Below are 19,111 nucleotides of genomic sequence, written 5' to 3'. Positions count from 1 at the left end.
ACTTGACAGCAGCTGCCCAGGGTGGTGCTACCGTCCTGTTTGAGGAGCATTAAAGTGGTGCCTGGAACTATGTAACACTAGTATGTTAGGATACCTAGTCTTACTTTCTGTCTCATCAAAATGAGACTACTGGGCTAGTCCTGCCATCTTCTCCCTACACCTACTCAAACCTCACTTATTTTCTTTACATTGGTTTTCTTGCCATCTGTGTACACAATCATTTTTATATATGATCATGATAGAATCCAACAAACCTATGGCCCCTATAGTCCCAAGCATCGTAGGTTGCTAAGAATCTCCAGTTTCCTGTTAGACTCTACTGCCAGTGAGAAGGAGGGTTCAGACAGTAGTTGTACCGGTCCCTGCCACCACCTTTCCTTCTCTGATGAACCTGCCTCTTTTTTCATTCTCAAGACCATCATTCATAGTCTCTCTAGTAACCTCTCTTCTAGTGAACACCATCTGTCTCCTACCTCTCCTAATACCTTGCTTTTCTCTGAGACCCGGTTGTCTAATGATGTTCTTACTAGCCCCCTTTTCATATCCAACTAAAATCTCCACTAACAGTTCTAGTTCAAAGGAAGTGTCTGTGCTTATTCCAACATCAACAGACCTGTTGCGCACCTTAAAGACCTTGAGTCCCCAAACTTTAATGTTATGTGGCTCAAGATCTGTCTCTCAACTACCACATATTTTCTTTGTAAATTAGATAAATTCCTGCTCTCTTGAATCTACAAATTTTATCTTTCTTTGACTATATAAACTCCTGCCATGAGACTATGGTATCCCCTCACCTGCAAGTCAAGATCCTTTATTTAGAGGATTTCACCGTTCACCACAGGGAATGGTTGAATTCTAACCATACAAAGGGATGGGGGGGATTGAAGCCCTCAGGTTCTCCATTCTCAAATATCTTGAGCAAATTATCTCCCACCCCACCCATATTCCTGACTGCTGTGACCACTCCTAATGTTCTAGATCTGTTTTTCTCCTCTAATCTTTTGTGCTGTGGCTACACAAATTTGCCCCCAGTTGCTTCATCTGACCACATTTTCATAAATATATGTTTTAACTGCACTTCCACTTCCAGCAGCCCCTTCTAATATTGGCACATCAACAGAGCTGACTGGAATAGCTTTTGAAAATTCTTTTGTGACATTTCTTGGTTAAATTTCTGTCTCTAAATGGTGATACTTCTGTATCCACCATACTCATAGCAGGGATTATTATTTTGGGAATTGAAATATTAATCCTTTCTTTCTCCAAGATGACCTCTTCTTCCATGGTTCATCCATATCTGTTCTAAGGCCATTCAGGCAAAAGATCAAGTATGTCGTGCTTGGAAGAACTCCTTCCTCCAACTCCCTTTCAGTGTTTATCACTGCCTGTAATCAAAATAGGTAAGTTATTCATGAGAAAAAATATTCCTTTATTCAAAGGAAGTGCAGTAACCTATCCTCATCATCCACTGATTGGTCTTTCTGGTCTGTGGTTTAGGGCATTGTTAACAACTTCTGTAGTTTTACCTTTCCTTCACTTTTCCTTTCAAATGGCACCATTTCTCCATTAACTCTACCTTGTATGAACCTAACATTCCTTCACCCCATGATGCCCATCTTACTAATCCTGTGTCTCTTTATGTAATCTCTTTTTGAATTGTTCATAAAGCACTTCTCGCTGTTGACACAAGCAAGGCTTATGGTCCTGATGACATTTATCCTTGTATACTGAGAATTTGTCTCTGAACTTGCACCTGTGCTTACTTGTATGCTTTTGTTTAAAACCAAAACTTTTCCTTCTGCTTGGAAGAGTGTGTTGGTACATCTCACCATTCTGTCCCCTCTGACAATTGTCCTGTTGCTTTGACATCTGCCATTTCCAGAGTCTTTGAATCCTTCCTCAACTCCCATATCCTCAGATGTAGGATTACACAGTCTTCTCTCTGACCACCAGTATGGCTTATGTAATGTGAGATCCACTTGTGATATTCTTTCCAATCTTACTAATGTCTGGTCAAAATCCCTGAAGGATTTTGGGGAATCATGTGAAGTTGCCCTTGACACATCCGTGGCTTTTGACAGGGTGTGGCATCAGGATCTCATCTCAAAGTACCCTTCTTTTGGTTTCCCTCCCTCACTTTGTTCCCTCATATCTAGATTCCTCTCTGGCCAATCTATCTCCATGGTTGTTGATGGATCAGCCTCTCCCCCTTCTGACCTGTCTTCTACAAGTTTTCTCTTTTTTTTCAATGTTTTCTTTTCTTCCACAAAAAAACAAACACTGAGGATTCAACTTGGCATTTCTTCACATCTTTCAATTCTGTTCCTTCTCCCATTCAATCTGCATCTTGTCTTGACACAACTTCCTCAGTAAACTCAGAATTGAACAGGATATCTCAGTGGGGTAGATGAAATCTGGTTAAGTTTAATGCCTTTAAGACCCAGTTTCTACTCATCAGTCTCTCAAAAACTCTGCACAATTTTCCTCCCTCATGATGGTTCTGTAATTCCACTTTTTGACGCAGTGAACGTAACTGTTATTACTATAATATTCACATAAGTATCTTGAAAATCCTACATTATGGAAATAACTAACTCTGCCTCTAAGAATCTGGGAGTTCTGTTTAGATGTCAAAGTTTCTTTCTTTTGGAGCAGTAGCACTGTTTATACAAAGGATTGCTCTGTCCTTCTATGGAATATTGCTGTTTCATCTGGGGTGGTTTCTCGCTTTGCATACTTACTTGATAGAGTTGAGTTGAAGTAGTTAGTAGTTGGCAGGCAGCCAACTACTCACTCCCTGGATATCAGGAGGGTTAGTGACATCTGCTTAGTGAGCCAGCACTTTAGTAGTTGTCAAGTTGCACTCCTCTGACCCTGGTAGCTTTCTTTTCTTTCTGCCTCAATACTTAACTCACATAGCTCTTTCTTTGTAACTCTAGATTTTCCTGTGGTGAGCTTTATGTGCTAGCCCTGCATTTTGACAAAATGATAGGAGCAGTAAATAGAAGTAGTTGGTAGGAACATTTAGGCAGGAATATTAGGAACAAATAGTGGGTAGGAGCATTAGATAGAAGTCTTTAGGAATATTAGGTAGGAATCTCTGCAAACATTGCACTAGACTTGCCCTCTGCCGGTGTCCTGTTAAGAGTGAGGCAGTAAAGGCTAAGAATCAGCACTGGAGTTCTTTAGTTATAGAGATTCTGTTGCTGTGGCCACCCTTTTGAGGGAGTTCCAGTTTGAATAGGCATCAGAGACGTAGGTAGACAGATAGTTGAGTCGAAAGCAGTCTGACTTAGAAACTCTTCCAGGCGAGCTCCAAAACTTGTACTGTTTGTCCTACACTGCAATGTTGGTTTACTTTCCCTCTTTTTTAGGTATTACTTTGGTTTTTGCTCCCAAAAAGTGGGTGCTTGTGTGCTTCCACTACAAGCTAGACTATGCAATACTCAGTAGGCCATTAACATCTCCAAGGTGTGCTATTCTGATGACTGTTTCTTTCCCTACATCTTGAAACTTTGGCACTCACTACCCTCTCATGTCTTTCCTAGCAACTGTGACCTGGCTCATTTTAAAAGACAGGTTTTTCATTTCCATCAAAATAAGTAAATACTCTCCCTTGTCTTTTCTTTTTACTTTTCAGTAACATCTTTATATTTTACATAAGGCCTAGCCTTGTTGTAAACTTTTGTCTGTAAATGGAGCCTCCAATTTAAGAGAGAGAGAGAGAGAGACATATGGAGAGGATGAGTGATGAAAAGCTGACTAAGAGGGTATAAGTGTTAAAAGTGGAGGGGACAAAGAGAATGGTTCAACCAATTTGGAGATTGAGAGATGGAGCAAAAGGTGTTTTAAGTGATTGGGGCCTGAAAATGCAGGAGGATGTGAGATGTGCACAGGATAGAGTGAATTGGAGCATGTTTTACAGGGGGCAACATTCTCCCTATCCACAGCTAAGCCCCAAAGACCTTTCTGTAGTATAACCTGATTGCTTCATATGCCATAGTTCATCCCATGTACACTTCATCACTCTAGTTCCATTCTTCCCATGCATGCTTCACATCGTTATTGCGACCAAACAATGCAGGAAATGGTGAACAAGTGTGAAAAACATAATGTTAATCTTTGGAGTGGGGAACCTTTGGATTGGAATTAGTGGAAACAAATTTATCTTTTTCCCACAATTCCTCTGCCCAATTTTCAGACTAGCTGGTTTTTGGAGTTCAGTGACACTGGTAGCCTCCAAGTAGGACAAACTCCTTAGTTGATCCCTATGGATTCTCTAGACCAGTGGTTCCCATCTGATATACTGTATTACACTGGCGCTTTGTCAAAGTTGCCGTTGTGCCAGAAGCTTTGATTGTATATCATATGCTGAATCAGTGCCATTTTGCTAAGAATCGTGTAATATTTATCTCAAGTAGTACTGCATTATTCATCAAAGAAAAGTCTATATATATTTGTTATGAATATAAACTTTCTTGATGAGAAATACATTCTCAAATCAAGAAGCTGAAGTACTTTTACTTCCTTAATGAAAAATGCATGCTTTCAAGAGCCTTTTTTTTTTTTGTTAAATATATAACTTTTCATATCCCTGGGGATAGGGGATTAAGAATGCTTCCCACGTATTCCCTGCGTGTCGTAGAAGGCGACTAAAAGGGGAGGGAGCGGGGGCTGGAAATCCTCCCCTCTCGTTTTTTTTTTTAATTTTCCAAAAGAAGGAACAGAGTGGGGCCAGGTGAGGATATTCAAAAAAAGCCCAGTCCTCTGTTCTTAACGCTACCTCGCTAACGCGGGAAATGGTGAATAGTTTAAAAGAAAAGAAAGAATAAATATTCATGTATTATGCACACTTTTACTCAGAGAAAACTGAGGCCTTTTTTGATATGTTATGAGAATAAATGTATGAAGTGGACAAGAGAAACTGAAAAGTTTTGTGGGGCCAGTTTCTAGTTAGGGGTCTCTGGTATCTGTGCATTTTACTTGACAACTAGAGACTGGATGTGAGCCAATGAGGCCAATTCTTTGTATGTACTTGGCACTTACTTTGATAATGCAGGAAATAGCGTACATGTATGAAAGAATGAGTATAAATCATCATACTTAGAAATTCTTACTTTTGGTTGTTCAAAAACACAAGACATCATCTGTGGAAAATATTTTATTTGGATGACATGCACATGGTAATTATCTATTCATACTAAATGGGGAGTTTTACACTGTGAGACCCCATCTTTTGAACACTATATTTTCATGCAACCTCTTAAATATATGTATGGTGTCTGCATTGACCATGTCCTTAGTCAGTCTTATACAGTAAGAGCATTTCTTTACATCTTTATTTACAAGTTTCTTATGTAATTTCATATTATGTTCTTTGGTTGCCGCATGATTTCATGTTATGTTCTCTGGTTGCTGCATCCCTACATTTCTTAAAGAACTGTCCTCATCATCAGTCTCTCTTAAAAAGTTAAAGGTTGTGATCAGGTCACCCCTCAGTCTTCTCTCTTCCAAGGTGGGTAAATTTAAAGATCCCAGTCTTTATCTGTAGCTTGATCTCTTAATTTGGTAGCATCTTTGTGGATTAAGTTTTTTCATGTAAACTAGTTATGCTGATGAACTATTAGAATTAGATGGTAATGTGAAACAGTATTAGGTCCTTCAAATGATGATGATATTGTGAGAGGGCACTTTAGATGGACATATAAGGATATCTGCAAAGGTTCTTTTATCATTTAGAGTATGCTGTCACCTAAAAGAGGATGTAAATCACTATTCTGTACCACCTAAGCTTTTTTAGGACTTCACCCTCAAATCTGGAGTTTACATATATGGATTTTCTCAACACTTCTACAAGCTGAGGTTTGAAGAATGTGTAACACATGACCTTCCACTTAACATTTGACTCTAATCGAAATCAGTACCTTTCAGTCTTCCCTTTAAGAATCTGATGGCTCGGATATGACTGATCAGAGCCTTATATTTAGTTTTTGTTAGGCGTTTATCACAAGATTAAAGCTAGAAAGTCTCATTTCTATTGTAACAGTTCCTTCAAGAACCCTCATTGCTGGGTTTGGTTCTTAATCTACCACCCTTCGTGGGATAAACATCTCATATCTTCCAGAGAAAACTTGATGCTTCTCTACTATAGCCCAGGTTAGAGCTTTCACAAGACTATGACCTTTTACAGTCTAATAATTTTTCTGGCAGTTCAGCTTCTCAGTATCTTTTTATCTAAAAGACCTGTGGGAGGAGAGATTGTAAATTACTCACTGTGGCCAGACACAAGAATCTACTTTTCTTCAGTGACAATTTCTTATGGGTTAAGGGACAGCATAGTCCTCCTTGATCTGGACTATGTAGTCAAAACTTGGGACATAGGAGTCACAGAAGTCAAGAAATTCAAGCTATAGAAATGAGTTATTTGAGAGGAGCATTTGGTATGACTAGATGGAAAGAAGAAAGTAATGAGGGGGTGTATGAGAGCTTTGGTATGGCAGGGAATGCAAAGGGAATGAATTTTGGAGTGATAGAGTGGGTGAAACATAATACTTTGAGGTAGTTTGGGCATGTGGAAAAACATGTATTACAGGGAGTTTACAAAGAGAGTGTTTGATGGTACAGTTAAAGAGGGTGGTGTGAGCAGACAACTTTTTCATGTATGATAGTACAGTTGAAGGGATTGGTATGAGAGGACAAGCTTTTCTGACATGGAGAAATAGGTTGAAGAGAAATGGGAGAATAATGCATGGAATGGGGTATGCAGGGGAAGCATTTTAGGACAGTGATAAGTGGAGACACTGTTGCTGTGGCCACCCCCTAGATGGAAGTTTCCAGAGGGAACAGGTGTAAGATATATAGATAGATAGGTAAGGTAAACCCATACTCAAGAATTTAGAAATAGCCCAATTGTTATACACTTTTGGAAGAATTCATCTAGAGAGCATCGTGCCATATGTCCAGTTAAATCTCTAAGAGACCTTTTAGGCTTCCACAGAGATTATCATGGAGACCATTTGTCTGTGCTTCCTGGAAACTTGAAACCACTTTCAGCAAGGAAGATCTTGTGGATTCAGAAACTTGTTTTTTTTTGGCTCAACCTGGCACACATGAAAAAAGCGGCTTCTACCTAAGCCTTCCTCAAATTATTTTGTTGGAGGAAATCAAGAAAAGGTATCTTTGGCACTCATCTTCCATCTTTGCTAAACAGTACCTCAGATGTTGTGGATCTGCACCATGTGGATCTGGGAATTCCTCCATCAGGAGATTCAAATTCCAGTGTTCCTTTGAATCACCACTGAAGGTATTTATTTTCTGTTTGGGTAATTTTTTCTTCTGAAAGATTTTCTCTGAACATGCCTCCTCCATGTGTGTAATCTCTCATGTTCATAGGACAGACCACATAAGAGAGAAGCATAGGTTTTCAAAGTGCTAGAACTTTTCTAACTGAGGCAATGCCTACAAATTTTTTTTGGGGGGTTACCCTGCCTTGCCTTGCCTTTTTTTTTGTCAAAAAAAAAAAAATTTCTACCTACTGAGATCATCCTTGGGATGGCACTTGCAATTTATGAATTGTGAACTTTAACGGGTTAAAGTAAGTAAGTTGATGATGTCATCTCAGTAACAGTTGCTGATAGGCCAAGGGTAGGCCCAGAATGAGTGAGCAGCTTTGAACATAATGAAGTGGTCAGTAAAAGAAGAGAGAAAGCTACTGCATCCTTCTTGGAAATTTTAATGCTAGATAAGGAAACTTCCTGGCCATATATAGATAAGAATTCAAGAAAATTTGTCATGAAATATAAACATATATGATGCAATATATTTATTACTGTAAAAAATATTGCAAATTGATGTCTTTGGAGTACATGTGGTTTCTTATTTAGTCATTTTGCCCAGTTTTACTCATTTATACTGAAAAACATTTTCCAAACAATTTCACTTATTTATGATTTAAATTTCCATTGCTAGATATTGTTTTAGAAAAGATTTATTCATTTGAATTTGGAAATGCTGAAAAATGGTCATATTTGTACTTAATATTTTTGAAAATAACAATAGATATGCTGTGAAAAGGTTAATAGCGGTAAGGAGATGCAGAAAGTTGTTTGAGGTATTAGGTGCTGTTAATAGTTTTCTTCTCAAACCATATATTTGTAACACCTTTTGCATAGCATGTCTATCAGCCATGTCATATGCTTTCTATTGATCCATACATGCCACTTACAAATCCCTCTATTTTTGTAAGTGTTATTCATACAAAATCTTCAAAGTAATCACTTGACATACACTTCCTTACCACTCCTGAAATCACACTGTTTCTTCCCAGTCTGATGCTCTGTGCATGCCACCACCCTGACAGTCACTACTCTTCTGAACAACTTACCCAGTGCACTCAACAAATTTATACCTCTGTAATTCAGACATTCACCTTTGCACCCCTTGCCTTCATACAGTGGCACTCTGTAGGCAGTCCACTAGTCAGGCACCTCACCATGGTCCATACATGCATTGGAAATCCTAACCAACCAGTCAGTAACATTGTCATCCCCTTTCTTAAGAAATTCAACTGCTACCTCAGCCACTAAAGTCACTTTGCCACACTTTATTTTGTACAAGGCTTTCACTGCCTCTTCCCTTTTCACCAAACCACTTGCCATGACTTTCTCACGTTGTGTACCTGCATGTTCAAATGACACTTATGCCACTCTATCATCATACACATTCAACAGTCCTTTAAAATACTCATTCCATCACTTCACCTTATGTCTACTTTTACCATTTCTCCATGTGACCCCTTCACTGATGCTCCTATTTGTTCTCATGTTTTCCTCACACCATTAAACTCCTTTCAAAACATTTCCCTATTTTTCCTGAAGTTTGTTGATACTTGCTTACCCCAACTATCATTTGTCCTCTTTTTCAGTACTAAAAGATTAATGTGTTACAATCAGTGACCACAGTAGCCTAACTTTAATTCATAATCTCTTTTGATTTAAGAAGTTCTCAAGTTAGCTAATTTTGTTCAAGATATATAAGAGAGGTATAAACCAAATTGCATATGACTAGTTTTATCTATTTATCTATATCTCTGACACCTGTTCCCAAGTGGAACTCCTTCATTGGGTGGCCAGGGCAATAGATTATCCATAACTAGTGAATTTTAGTCCCACTTCTTAGCCTTTAGTGCCTAACCCTTAGCAGGCCACTGGCACAGTGCAACTCAAGTACAGTTTTTCCAGAAGCCTCTACTTAATGTTCCTACCTAATGCTCCTGCCGACTACTTTTATCTATTGCTCCTACCATTTTGCCAAAAGGCAGGGTTAGCGCATGGTACTCACCACAGGAAAATCTAGTTATGGAAAATGAGCTGTGTGAGTTAAGTATTCTCAGGTGTTATGTATGACAAAGAGAGATTCGATGTTTGTGGAGAGAATGCCAATAGTCCATGTGTGGGTGAGGCAGAAAGAAAATACAGCTACCTAGGTCATGAGTGCAGCTTGACTACTGAAGTGCTGGCTCTATGCAGCTGTCACGAACCCTTCCAATACCCAGGCGGGTAGTACTGGTAATATACTTCCCTGATCGTTGGCTGCTTACTAACTCCTACCAAGTTAGATTTAAAGGAATTTATCTCTGAAAATTTTTGATAGTGAATATAGTGCTCAAAGTGACTTGACTTACATATTCTTTTTTTGATTCAGATTCCTACTATCCGACGTAATAGTGCCTTTCTTCTTGATGTGATCCTGACCTTGGGAGAACACCGTTATGCAGAAGCAGTGGGCCATGCTCATCCCAGCCTTCCAGCCCTCCATTCCCATCATGCTGCTCTTACTGGGGAAGCCGTCAGTGCACCCACCATTAGTAAATATGAATCAAACTTTATCTAATAGAGCTAATAGAGAATTTTTGTATTTAAACTATAATTATGTATGTGATTTTCTGAAAAAAAAGGTGTTCTTTCTATATGTATATATTTGTATCTTAAGGAATATGTGGCTGTCTTCAGGGGAAGTGAATGTATCAGTATTGAACTGTGGTTTTGAGTAAAGAAAATTAAGCTCTTAGTTGAAATAGGACTGAAAAATGTAGAGATGCAAAAGAAAAGTTTTAATGTGTAAATTCTTCAGATTTTCAAGAAACCACAAGTTGCAAATGGAACAAGAAGGATGTTGCTCAAGTGTGTTTATGCATTATGCCTGGAACCTTAAAGTGCCGTTAATATACCAGTCATTAAATGGATACAGTGAATTGACCCCTATTGTATATAAAGAAAGAGTTATATAGGATGAATGATATGACATAGTGTCACAATGATTTCTTGAGTGTATGAGATAAGATTTATGCTAGGATGGTGTCTTGGACCAAGATTTGTAAATGAGTATGGCAGAATAATCAGAGATATGATATGAATGGTCATGTATATGAACCATGTTTTTATTATGAGAAACTCTACCAAGAGGGTGCTAACAAAGGAAAATTAAGGCATTTGGAGCTTTTCTTTGAAAGAGGATATTATAAAAGTGAATGCAGTTGTGACTGATATTCATCAAGAAATTGTTTTAAATGGGGAAGGTTTGTTCAGACAAGGGATTTGTAAATTATTAAGAGCTTTTATCATCAGTGATAATGGTTTAAAGTGGATTAAGATTGGGCTTTAAAATGTTATTGAAGTTACTCATTGCCTTAATTATCACTGTGATATGATAGAGTATTTGATTGTAAAAATGCCAGAAGTTGGAATTCAGATATATTATTATATAAGTATGATAGATATACAGAAGTTCTTATGATAGACTCCTCACAGAGTTGTATTCACTAGTAAAAGTGTGTTGAACTCTCAGCAGAAGAAAAATAATCAAATGGAGATATAAGCAGTATGTAAATGTTGACAAATATCATATACTGCCAGAAAGACCATAGTAGAAAACTACTTACGATATTAATAATTTAATTAAGCAGAGAGTGAGTAAGGTCCATCTTCTTCAGTTTCCTTTTACTCATTTATTTAGCTGGAGTGGATGGTATTGTAGTTAAATTTCTTAGGAAGGGGGATGACTGTGTTTTTTATTGGTTAGTTAGGATTTTCAATGTATGCATGAATCATGGTGAGGTACCTCAGGATTGGTAGAATGCACGTATAGTGCCATTGTATAAAGGCAAGAGGGACAAAGATATAAGTTTATTAATTGTACCTGGTAAGATGTATTGGAGAGTGGTGATTGAGGGGTTGAAGGCATGAAAAGAACATTAGACTGGGGAGGAACATTGTAGTGTCAGAAGTGGTAGAGGATGTGCAGATCAGGTGTTTGCTCTAAAGAATGTGTGTGAGAAAGAGAAACAAGAGGATTTGATATGTGGTATTTATGGATAAGGAGAAAGCATGTGGCAGGGTTGATACAAATGCTTTATGAAAGGTCTTACAATATTTTGTGTAGGAGGAAAGTAGATAAAAGCGGTGAGATGTTTTTATATAGGGTGTAAGGCATGTGTATGTGTAGGAAAAGAGGAAAGTAAGTGGTTCCAGGTGAAGGTTGGTCGGTGACAGGATTGTGTGGTGTTACTTTGGCTGTTTGATTTGTGTATGGATGGGACAGTCAGGGAGATAAATGAAAGAGTTGATTTTCTTTTTAAAGAAAAGAAGGGAAAGTGTTTATGAATTTTGAAATAAGTGAGCAACCTGTTTTCTGAAATGTGCCAGGACATAGTTGTAGGGAAAGATATGAGAAGGTAAAGAGTTCCAAAAGCTTTGATGTGTAGGGAAAGAAACAGTTATCAAAACAGCCCACCCTTGAGTTGCCACTGGCCATGCAGTAATCATGTGACACAGCAGCTTGCCGAGTATTGTGTGCTCTACTTAGTTATGGGGGTAAATAAGCAGCCAGCTCTTAGGAGCAAAAACCAAAGTAATGCTCATAGAAGACGGAAAATGAACCAACATTACAGCATAGGGTAAGAGCGTGAAGTTTGGAAGTTATCCTGGGACAATTGATGAGTTAGAGTGCTTTTGACTCAACTCAGTCCAGTAAGGATGCAGAGCTAGAACCACTCCAGATGTGAGAGCAGGACTCCACACAAGGATGAATCTGCCCTTTGTATAGACGGAGTAACTGTTCAGAAGAAAAGAAGGTTCAACATCTAAACAGGACACCAAGTTATTTAGAGGGAGACTTAGCTATTCCCATAATGTAGGTTTTCCAAGAAAGGATGGATGCTGCAGTAGTACCAAGGAAGCTTATTGAGTCAAGAGGTGGAATTACAGAACCGTTAAAGGAGAGGTGAGAGTTTGAAGCAGTTTTAGATAAAGATATGGGTAAAAATTGGGTCTTAGGAGCATTAAACTTAACTATATTTCATCCACCCCCCTTTTGAGATATCCTGTTCAAGTCTGAGTTTATTAAGGAAGTTGTGTCAAGACAAGATGCATATCATGTTAGAAAAGAAGGAGCAGAATTGAAGGATGTGGATGAATGCAGTGTTGAGTCATTAGCATATGAGTACATTTGATTATTTGTGGAGGAGAGAAAATCATTGAAAAAAGGAGAAAAAGGGCAGGAGACAGGACAGAACCTTGAGGGACACCACTGATGATGGAGATAAGGGGAAGGCTGATCCATTAGCAACCACAGAGATAGATCAGCCGGAGATGAAAACCAAAAGAGGGGAGCTTAGAGAAGAGACCTTAATGTCATACCATTTCAAAAGCTTTGGGTATGCCTAGGGCTATTATACATAACTCCCAAAATTTTTAGGGATGATGATCAGACATTAGTAAGATAGGAGAGAATATCACCAGTAGATCTCACTTTATATTAGCCATACTGGTGATCAGAGAGAAGACTATGATTTTTGAGGTGTCTAAGGATTTGGAAGTTGAGGAGGGATTCCAAGACTTTGGAAATGGTAGATGTCAAAGCAATAAGATGATAGTTAGAGAGATCTGAACAATGACCCTTCTCAAGGATGGGATGTATCAATGTATGCTTCAAAGGCGAAGAAAAGTTTTGGTTTTTAAACAGAAATGGAACAGGTGCAAGTTCAGAGGCACTCTTGTTCAGTACATGGGGATGAATGCCATCAGGACCGTAGACCTTGCTTGTATCCAGAGAGAGAAGCACTTTCGAACAGTCTGAAAAGAGATAATGAGAAAGGGCATAGGATTAGTAAGAGGAGCATCAGGGTGTGAAGGAATGTAAGAGTCATCCAAGGTGGAGTCAGAGGAGAAACAGGAACCAAAGAGAGCTGCTTTGTTTATAGCAGAGACTGCTACAGTACCATCAGAACAGAAAAGAGAAGGAAAGGCACAGTGACAGAAGTTGTTAGAGATACCCTTAGCTTAAGACCAGAAAGACCTATCACTGGTTGACATAGAGAGGCTATCTCATTTCATTTGAATTAAGGAACACTTTGCCTCAGGCCAGGGTCCCGAGAAGTGAGTTAGTTATTGTTTGCTGATGTCACAGTACTGGTGGCAGATTTAGTGAGAAACTGCAGAAGTTGGTGACTGAGTTTGGAAGAGTGTGTGAAAGGAGGTAGTTGAGAGTAAATGTGAATAAAAGCAAGGTTATGAGGTTTAGCAGGGTAGAGGGACAGGTTAGTTGGGGGGTGAGTTTGATTGGAGAAAATTTGTATGTGAAGCGTTTTAGATACCTAGGAAAGGAACCATGAAGCGGAAATGATTTGTAGGTTGGGTAAGGGGGTCAAAGGTTCTGGGAACTTTGAAATATGTATGGAAAGAAAGGTCATTGTCTAGGAAGGCAAAAATGGGTATGTATGAAGGTATAGTAGTCTCAGTGATGTTATGTGGATGTGATACGTGGGCTTTAGATGAGAATGTGCTGATGAAGGTGGATGTGTTGGAAATGAAAAGTCTGACTACAACATGTGATGTGAGGTGGTTTTATCAGTTTAGTATTAAAGGGGTTGTTGCAGCAAAAAGAATGTTGTTGGGAGAGCTGAAAAGGGTGTGCTGAAATGGTTTGTATATATGGTTAGAATGAGAGGCGAGTTTAACAAAAAGGATATATGTTTCATAAGTGGAGGAGACAAGAAGTGGGAGACCAGACTTGAGGCAGAGTGATAGGGGCCTGAACATATAAGAGGGTGAAAGGCAGCACAGGATAGAGTGAATTGGAATGATGGGGTATAGAGGGGTCAGTGTGCTGTCAATGAACTGAACCAAGGCATGTAAAGTAGAAACCATGGAATGGTCTGTGGAGCCTGGTTGTGAATAGGGGGCTGTGGTTTTCATTACAATACACATGAGAACTAGAGAATGGATGTGAGTGAATGTGGCCTTTCTTTGCCTGTTCCTAGTGCTACCTAGCTGATGCAGAAAAAGGTGAACAAGTATGAAAAAATTATTTTTTGTGGGATTTTGGAATAAAAAAGTGGCAAAATGTCTAAGCTTTGAGGAAAGTAATGCTGTAACCTAGAATGTGTGTTTTTGTGATATTGATGTTGGAAAGAACAACAGCTGATAAAGTTCAAGTGATTGTAATCAGCATTTGTGGAGGAAATTTATCTCTGTTGAGAGTGATTAGAATAAGAGAATTGAGAAGATCTAAGAGCTGTGAAGAATTATGTTGGGGATAAGGTATGAGTAATGGATAATATGGCAGATGTAAAAACCATTTGGGTAATCATGAATATAAGAAGGATGACGAGTTTTCATTTGGTATTGGTAGGTATCAGTGTAAGATGGGACAAGAAGTGAGGCAGGGGGACATGGGGACTAGAAGTGAGGTAGAGGGACATGACTATTGGGGAGCATTCACAAAAGCAAAGGTAATTGAATTTACTGAATGTGCATTTTTCATATTGTTAAAAAATCTGGTATGGCCCACTATGCTTTGAATATAGGAATTATATGTTAGAAATCTATAAAAGAAACTTCTCAGTATAATACAGAATAGCCAGATTTGTGGTATAACTGTAAGGCTCTGGGAAGGAAATCAAAAGTTCACTCTAGAATTGGTCTAGACATCACATTATCGAAAATTCCTCGTAGTATTTGCATAATCGACTGCCCATAATGCACTCACCCTTGTGGCATACACTGGCAGGCCACACAACCCATTAAAAAGTTGTATTAGCCTATAATATAGCAGCATATCAGTTGCATGTTTTATGTGCAAGAATTACTTAGGGCCTCGCATTGCTGAGAAATGCTTGAAATGACTGGAAAGCAGACTCTTAAGATTTAGTTCCTTCTGCTTTCAAGTAGGGAATACCACCGGACACTGATGAAATATTGTCATGGTCCTTTTGTACCATAGAAGTCATGGGAAGGTAAGGTAGGTAGTATCTAATCTGCTAAGCAATACCAACTATTGTCCTCACCCTGGCCACTCCAAACTTTTATGACATGTGAATTATGTATGTCTGTGAATAATCCTCTTGGATTGTGATGTCACAGGACTATCGTATATATGTCATCTCCTACCTTACCTTCCCTTTCTGCAGCAGTAGGATTACACCTGATCCCACCCCTATAAGGAGATGAAAATTTGCATCATATGGTACTTGGGTTGTTAGTAAAGTCATTGTGCTGAAGAACTGAAAGTGTTATTTGTGTTATTTTGCAGTGACATGCTCTTTGTATTCATATACTTACTCAGTATGATTTGCAGGAAAATAAATGATGAAAAATTACTATGCTCTAATTCCCAGGTGTTGGAAATATTTGGTTGTGTTAATATTGTTTCTTTGAAATAGGGATGAACTGATTAGCTAAAGGACACCATGAGAAATAAAGAAAGAGAAGAATAGGAAAAAATTTGAAGAGATACCTCTTCAGTAATAGATAAGTGGACAACTAGATTTTATTATTGTAAAACATTCCAAATCTTACTTTTTTCTCAAGCTAAGAGATGTTGTCTCATTTAGCTCACTTTAAAGGTTAACTTTCATTACTTGTATGTATTATTAAGGTACGAAGATATTCCTTATTTTATATTATATCTTAGAAAGCATGGAACTGCTTCTGCTATAACTGTAGGGTATTGGGTTTATATATTGATAGAATATATACAAGACACATTTTGAAGAGTATTTTTTTAAACCAGTTGTGAGCTGTCTATTTGTTTTTTCAAAGAATCTATCTTGTTTCATGCACATCCAGTGTATAAACGTTTTTTTTTCTGAGTGAGGTGTGGGAGGAAAGATCTGTGGTGAAGTTCTTTAGTGTCAGAGCTAAGCTAAAACTACTAGTGTTGTTTAACTAGTCATACCCAAAGATAGAATGGGCAAGGGGGCTAAGGTCCTATGTGTATTGAGAAACATGCAGAGAGGTAATAGACAGGTATGTTTGATGGTATAGTAGTTGTTCAATAGAGTTTTATGGTTGCAACTCATGGGCCATAAATGAAGAAGTGCCATTGAGGGTGGATGTGTCAGAATGTAGGTCAATATGGCATCAAGACAGGACATATGACTCAATTGTCATTCATGCCCTTTGTGTCAATTTTACCAACCAGCCTGGCCACAAAGTTTGTGTTTGTGCCATACCGTTGCCAGTAACAGCCAAGGTGATTTTTCAGACAGTGCCAATGACAGTTACTCATGAGCAGTCACAGGGAAGTGAAAAGCAAGTGAAGGGTGTATAACCAGTGATGCCCCCTTGGCTGATCAAAACCACAACCAGATGTGTTCCCAGAAACTACAACTGTAACACTTTCTAGACCATAACAATGGAAGTCAATGGGCTTGTTGGGCATTCTCATCATGGCTGAAGTCACTGTAGTTCATGACAGTCAGCTGCCAGTGAACAAAAACGATGGAGATGATACTAGTTCCAACTCCTGAGGAAGATACAGCAACCATTAGCAGAGATGGAAGTGACTTCCAGCCTATCCACAGTGTGTCACCAAAAAAAACAAGGTACAGAAGCAGACACACAAACCTGAAACTGCTCCTGAAATTAAGACACCCTAGTTACTAAGACTGACCAGGCTTGACTTCCCCAAAATAACTTCCCTCACTCAGAGATTTTAGTGGATGCACACAGCTAATATGGCAAGGCTAGACAAGACCATGAGATCAAAACATGATGACTACGTCTTTGTCCCCAACTCCCAGGATTTCATTTAAATTCTTGGCACCAGACGTGCTGACATCAAGGTACAAGAAGTGCTGCCCAAGTTGCCACCCAAGATATACATTGTGATCATATCATTAACAAGATTTTGGACCTCTCTCATTCATGAATGTCAAAGTCATCAGTCCTCATTGACTGTATAATCACATAATGATCATGGCGAAGTGGGTCAGCCTTCTTGAAATTCCACCACACATTTTCTTGAGGCTGGCATTTGGCAGGTTATACAGGATTTCTGCATACCAACACCCCCAGTGTAGATGCATCATATGCTAGCAATAGGGGCAGATGGCCAAGATCTGCAAGTCTAGCCCCAGCTGTGGGACATGCACTGGTGATCTTGATAATACAAAGAGCTGTGGACCCCATGATGGAGACATTGCAGTCATCGTGAAGTGTGTGAAATATCATGCTGTGGAAGTACATGATTCACACGAGGGTTGTAACATGGCCAAGTCACCATCTAGCAGTGGTGGAGTGCAACATCGTCCTAAGAGACAGACACCTGCATCCCACACCCCCGTTAGCATTGTTGGGGAGCTCTCTGGTTGCTCCCCCTACCATAGGTGGGAGAACCGTATATCTGCCACCTCTACACCTCTAGAGACCACAACCACACGCACGCCTGTACCCTCTCCTGCTCTGCCTGGCTCTCCGACACCTACACCCCATGCTTCCTCGGGTCCTGACCCTCCAGTTGTACCAATCTCTAGTGAAGAATTATTCATTGAAAAGTATATGAAGTCATCAACTCTACAATTTCAAGGCTCTCACAACTACAGGTGAAGTGGCAAGAGGCTTCCAAACAGATGCTGCAGTTCAAAAAGAAGCTTTTCACAAGCTAGAAAAGGTGATCACAGAGGCATTCCAGCAACATAGGGATTAGTTTTAAGAAACATCCTCAGCTTCAGATGAGCCCTCACCAAGAGACCCTGGTGCCAATATGCAGAGTGTAAGTGATTGAGGAAGAAAGTGTTCCGTGTTCCTTCCCTCCTTCTCCAAGTGCTATTACCACGAGTGTCACCCACCCTACCCTGCTTCTCCAATGAAGAGTGTGTATCACTATATAAGCATAATTGCCCATATAATTTTACAAATGTGTGAATGGGTGATTTTGTTAATCAAAGTGATAACTTTGATAAAAAAAAAAACTATGTTTTGTACTGGTACAGAAACTTTCATTTGTCTTCTGATCACCTGATGAGTGTACCTGGACTACCACAATAACCATTTATTTTTGTGTTTTAGGGATCCATGTAAATTCAAGAGTGTACCTGAACAAAACAGCAAAGTCCTTAGAGGTAGTGTGCCTATAGGAACGTAGAGTCCTTGCAGAGTTAGTACCATGTAAATTATCATCCTTCCTTTGCTATAATCTTGGATTATTTACCTCATGTGCACCATACATTAAGCAAATGTTCCCTTTAGCATTATGAAGTCAGAAGGTTGTGGAATGCACCACCATGTTATTAGGGTCTATGCTGTTGACTCCACAAGAAACATCACAAATTTTTTTGCACTCGAAGGAATGCTTAATATAGTGGACCTTTTAGAGTGTATCCTCTCAGAACCAACACATATAGTTGGGGATTTTAATGCTAGACACAGATTAGTTGGTAATTTTAACCATACTAATCCAAATGGACAGTCGCTGTTAACACAGTGGAATTCACATGATAATATACAGGTTGAAGGGACCCTAAAGCCAACTCATGTCCTTGGTGGAATCCTTGATCTCTTTGTAGGTTTCAACATCTCTCATGCTATACACTCTTCCACCATTGTTTCTGATATGCTAAGTGGTCACTGTCCTGGGTTAACCAATATTAACATTTCTAATACCATCTTAACTAGGGGAAAGTTCAAATGAAAGCCACCCAAAAACCCTGATGATCAGTGTCATAACTTTATTTCTCCTATGTCTGACCAGTATGAATTTTACTTAGCACTATGGAAGGGTTTCATTACAACCCAATAGAAACAATCCAGCAATAGTCAGAACCACGTAGATG

At 39.0% G+C, this 19,111-nt stretch overlaps 1 protein-coding gene across 3 annotated transcripts in view; it reads left to right on the top strand.

Moving 5' to 3' along the window:
- Exo84 (exocyst 84) overlaps positions 1-19,111 on the top strand; it is a 135,404-nt gene that overhangs the window by 102,838 nt on the left and 13,455 nt on the right. For 2 of the 3 annotated variants that reach the window (XR_011712981.1, XM_071663423.1), the window contains exon 14: positions 9,703-9,865. Coding sequence is in view for 2 of the 3 variants with exons in the window: in XM_071663423.1 (XP_071519524.1) it covers positions 9,703-9,865 (163 nt within the window). In the remaining variant the exon portion in view is untranslated. Of the gene's footprint in view, positions 1-9,702; positions 16,048-19,111 lie in introns of those variants that run through there. The other variant, XM_071663433.1, reaches the window with a different exon arrangement.

Source organism: Panulirus ornatus, chromosome 1 (assembly GCF_036320965.1).
Source record: "Panulirus ornatus isolate Po-2019 chromosome 1, ASM3632096v1, whole genome shotgun sequence".
NCBI classification, from domain to species: domain Eukaryota; kingdom Metazoa; phylum Arthropoda; class Malacostraca; order Decapoda; family Palinuridae; genus Panulirus; species Panulirus ornatus.
This window is presented reverse-complemented; position numbering and strand designations above follow the sequence as displayed.